The 4,647-nt window shown below is 39.2% G+C and overlaps 1 protein-coding gene across 1 annotated transcript in view; it reads right to left on the bottom strand.

The window, feature by feature from the left end:
- B3GLCT (beta 3-glucosyltransferase) overlaps window positions 1-4,647 on the bottom strand; it is a 151,862-nt gene that overhangs the window by 61,295 nt on the left and 85,920 nt on the right. The window contains exons 9-10 of the mRNA XM_021710893.1: window positions 2,396-2,472; window positions 1,801-1,912 (exon numbers count right to left, since the gene is read on the bottom strand). Coding sequence (XP_021566568.1) covers window positions 1,801-1,912; window positions 2,396-2,472 — 189 coding nt within the window. The remainder of the gene's footprint in view (window positions 1-1,800; window positions 1,913-2,395; window positions 2,473-4,647) is intronic.

Genomic DNA, 4,647 nt, shown 5'->3' with positions numbered 1-4,647 from the left:
AAAAAAAAAAAAGAAAGTGGGTGTCAGAATGTCGGTGGGACGGGTTTCCTATGGTACCAGAAAGGGCTCAACTCCACTTATCCTAAATTTAAAGAATTCCATAAAGCGATCAGATTGGGCTTCCTTCAGAGAGCTGGATGAGTCTGATTTACTCTTGACACATTTCCAAAGCATTTCTCTAAACCAAACGAGCCTCTGTTTTTTCTTTTTCTATTTTTTTTTTTTTTCCCGAGTTGGAGTCTTACTCCGTCACCCAAGCTGGAGTACAGTGGCACGTTCACGGTCATCCCAGCGTCAACCTGCTGGGCTCCAGCGATCATTCTGCCTCAGCCTTCCAAGTAGCCAGAAATACAGGCGCGTGCACTACCATGCCCTGCTAATTTTTGATTTATTGTAGAGATGAGGTCTCGCCAAGTTGCCCTGGTTGGTCTCAAACCTGCGGACTCCGGCAATCCACTTGCCTTGGCCTCCCAAAGTGCTGGGATGACAGGCTGAGCAATCAAGCCCAGTTCCAAATGAGACTTTGAATGTAGCCCAGCAGGAAAACTGGTATTACAGGGTTATTCCGAAATATTCACTGACCACCTACTAAGTGTTCAACACTGCTCAGGGCTAAGGATTTCAAGGTAAACAAGATCCAGTTGCTGTATCAGATCTGTACAAAATAAAATAAGATATGAAAATATGAAAGCAGTAGTGAACTTCACTGAGCCTCTCTAACGCAGGATATATACTTTCTCATCCCCGTCACTCTGCCTGGTATACCCTCTTTCTCTCCTGCTAACTCCTATTCAGCCTACAGGACTCAGATTAAATGTCCCTTCCTGTCCTGATCCCCCAAGATTAGGTTTAATGCCCCAGATTTATGTTTCTAAAAGCACTCTGTTTTTCTTTTTTTTGGGGGGGGTGTTAAGGTCTCACTCTGTCATCCAGGCTGGAGGACAATGGCACGATCATGGACACACTGCAGTCTCGACCTCCTGGGCACAGGTGATCCTTCTGCCTCAGCCTCCTGAGTAGCTGGGACTAACCAGGCATACATCATGCCTTATTATTTTTTTCTAATTTTTTGGTAGTGACGAGGTCTCACTATGTTGTCCAGGCTGGTCTCAAATCCCTGGGTTCAAGCAATTCTCCTACCTCGGCCTCCCAAAGTGCTGGAGTTATAGGCATGAGCCACTGTGCCTGGCTGCTAGTCTTCTTTATCACAGAAGTCTTGCTTCTAACTCTAACTGCTTCTCTAATGATCTGTCCTCCCTGCTGCTCTGTACCAGTTATGTGGTCAGGTCCTTGTCATTTTTGTTCTAGCTTCTGCCATCCATAGTGCTCTTTTTTTGGGTAGAGATGGAGTCTCGCTATGTTGCCAAGTTGGTCTCGAATTCCTGGCCTCAAGCAATCCTTACAAGTATGAGCCACCATGCCCAGTCAGATCAAAAAATATTTCTATCTAAAATAAATGTGGTCACTGTCTCATAGAGAAAAATAAACAATTTAAGTTTATTTCTGGGGTAAGCTCTTTCTGGACTTGAACTTACAGTTCTCAACTCTCTGAACTTGCTCACACATATATTAACCGATTTTTTTCTACTTAAAATGGCTCATTATCAGTTCCAACTCTTTATTAGCTGCAAACCTCAAAGAGAATTATTTAATACAGCTTCCAGATATTCAACAATGTTTCATTCTTTTTGATTTTAAATTAAGTGGTTTTTATTAGATTCGAAAACCTCTTAATCAAAACTAAATCCTCTCTGAAGTACTGGTCCCAAAGATAAGAACTGGTATTGAAGTTATATTCACCTTCGAGGGGTCATATCTTCGGAGTGTTTCTAAGAGCTTTGGAATCTCTATTCTTGTCTCTTCTTCACAGAAGAAAATCCATGATGAATTTCTGCTATATGTTATAGAAAAGCTGACAAAAAGAAACAGGTTGCAGTAACCACGTCTATAAAATGAGTTTATAATCAGGTTTAAAACTGATAAGTAAGAAATGGATGAAGCACATACAGAATGACTAGATAGCTAGTTTTTTCCCTCTATATTTTTCTTTAACATATAGAGTTTCAGATTACCGGAAAGCCAGATATTAATGGTGTATAAAACACCTAGAGTTCTTACAGCTAACTCTCTCCAAAACAATACCAGTTCAGAAGACCAATAACTTTTAACTATTAACTTGAAGTATTATTATCTTTTAAGAAGCATATTTAAAAATAAAATCTACTCATGAGCTTTTTAATCCAATCATCAAGAAATCTGGCTAGTGTAGTCATCATAAAAAGTAAAACTCAGATGTACTTACTGACGGAGGACAAACCCTCTCAATATAAAAACTTGAGGCTAAGAGTGTTCAGGTGAGAAAGTTAGTAATTGACACATTTTGAGTTAAACGTACTGTGGTAACAATGGAAGTATTGTCCATGCACCTTCCTGCTTGGCCAGTTGGTGAAGGAGGAGAAGTCTGGGGAGGTCCTGAGAAGACAATGACCAAAGGAGAGAAATAAGAATAGACCACTGGGGTGGGGGGAAGGCTTGGTTGAAAATGCAGCTATTTCTAGGAACCTGACACGGCACTCTTCATACCATGCCTTTTGCTCTTCCTCTCTGGGAGTCATTGCAAGCAAAGGATTTTGGTTGAATGCATATAAACTTCTCCACTCCCCGGGCATCAAATGGGACTCAAGACCTGCAGGGTGGGTCTGCCAGGATACTCGAAGCCAACCTGAAATCTACAGATTAGCCAAGATGACCAGAAAGAAAGAGCTAGGGGACAAAAATAGCTTTTTAAAAATTAATTAGTTAATTAATTAGCGGCAGTAGTAGTCTATTTTTGAGCTGGAGTCTCACTCTGTCACCCAGGTTGGAATGCAGTGGCACAATCACAGCCACCAGTGCTTTAATTACATTGAATAATTTTAAAGCATATATCTCATGATTCTGTCATCTTAATATTTCATTTTCTGGTTCTCTTAGTCTCTGTTCATATATGATTTTGTTGTTGAAATCATGTTTGTCTTTTTCATTAAATATAAAAACATCTTCCTTGTAATAAAGTCTTCATCATAATTTTAATTGCTACATAATAACTCACTGGCTACTTATTTTTAGAAAAACTTTTAAAATGCTGTATTTCTTTTCTTGGCTAGCTGGGCTCAGGTGATCCTCTCAGCTCAGCCTTCCAAGTGGCTGGGACTACAGGTGCGTGCCACCATGTCCGGCTAATTTTTTTTTTTATTGTAGAGATGAGTCCTCACCATGTTGCCCAGGCTGGTCTTGAACTCCTGGACTCAGGCAATCCTCCCACCTCGGCCTCCCAAAGTGCTGGGTTTACAGGCACGAACCACCATACTCGGCCAGCTTTTTAATTTTATACACAGCAAACATAACATGTGAAAAGGAAAATATGTTGGCTAAAACAAGAGGATACGATATCCAATCTACCTAATTTTCTTTGTAGTATTTTTTGAAGTGCATTCAAAACAATAAAAATAATTTTAAAAAAAGGAAGGAAAACATTAAAACATCATGATAACGAAAATTCTTGGTCTACATACTAAAATATAATCCTCAATTACTCAGGCAATAGTGATAGCATAATGATAGAATTTGCAAACGTATTAACAGAGGAGGAACTAAGATTCAGAAATCAGGCACAACTATGGTTACATAAATTATGTAAATATATATAAAGAGATTAATATTTTTAAAGATATGAGCCTTAGCTTTGAAGCAAAGCTTATTTGCTATATTTCAAGTTGTTACAAAAACCAAAATTTTATTTCTGATATGCTTAAACCTCCTCCCCCAACAAATTTTATTATATCCTGTGTTTTACACTAGTTATAAAACTAAATTCCCGGTATGCATTATAGATGAAAGAAATTTGCCTAAATAGCTGAAATATTACTGCACTGATGTAGACTTCATAGCAGCCTTAACGTTCATATATCTATTATTTAAGAAGATAATGGCTTTGAATATAAATCTTTGGAATTGAGCATCAAATAAACCTCACTTATTTATTTTATTTAGTGTTCATCTCGACCCCCATGTACAAATATGAAATGCAAAAACAGTACTCAAAGGTGAAGTCAGATAATGTGGCATTTAAAAAAGAAAGAGCAAACCGTGAGGCTGAATTAGCAGTTACCCAATATAAATAATTCAGGACCTTCCTACTGTTGCTTCTGAATTATGCAGTCGTTTTCATTGTCTTTTAAAAATTGCAACACACACACACACACACACACACACACGCACACACACACATATATTCATGAAGGATTACATAAGTGCAAAAACTCATGTGCAAGGAAACAAATGATGTTACTATTTGCATAAAACTCTGGAATAACTATAAGCGAATGCTAATGGGAGCTAGCCAAGAAAAGAAATACAACATTTTTAAAGTTCTACATAAAAATAAGTAGCTGAGCCGGGCTCGGTGGCTCAGCCTGTAATCCCGTGTCTTTGGGAGGCTGAGGTGAGTGGATTGCCTGAGCCCACGGGTTCGAGACCCGCCTGGGCAGTGAGACCTCATCTCTACAATAAATCAAAAAATCAGCCGGGCATGGTAGCTCATGCCTATAATTCTGGCTACTTGGAAGGCTGAGGTGGAAGGATCGCCGGAGCCCAGGAGGTCGAGGC

The sequence above is a fragment of the Carlito syrichta genome, unplaced genomic scaffold, assembly GCF_000164805.1.
Source record: "Carlito syrichta isolate Samal-C Ts95f unplaced genomic scaffold, Tarsius_syrichta-2.0.1 Scaffold301633, whole genome shotgun sequence".
In the NCBI taxonomy this organism is placed as follows: domain Eukaryota; kingdom Metazoa; phylum Chordata; class Mammalia; order Primates; family Tarsiidae; genus Carlito; species Carlito syrichta.
The sequence above is the reverse complement of the archived record's forward strand: the minus strand, read 5'-3'. Positions and strand labels throughout refer to the sequence as shown.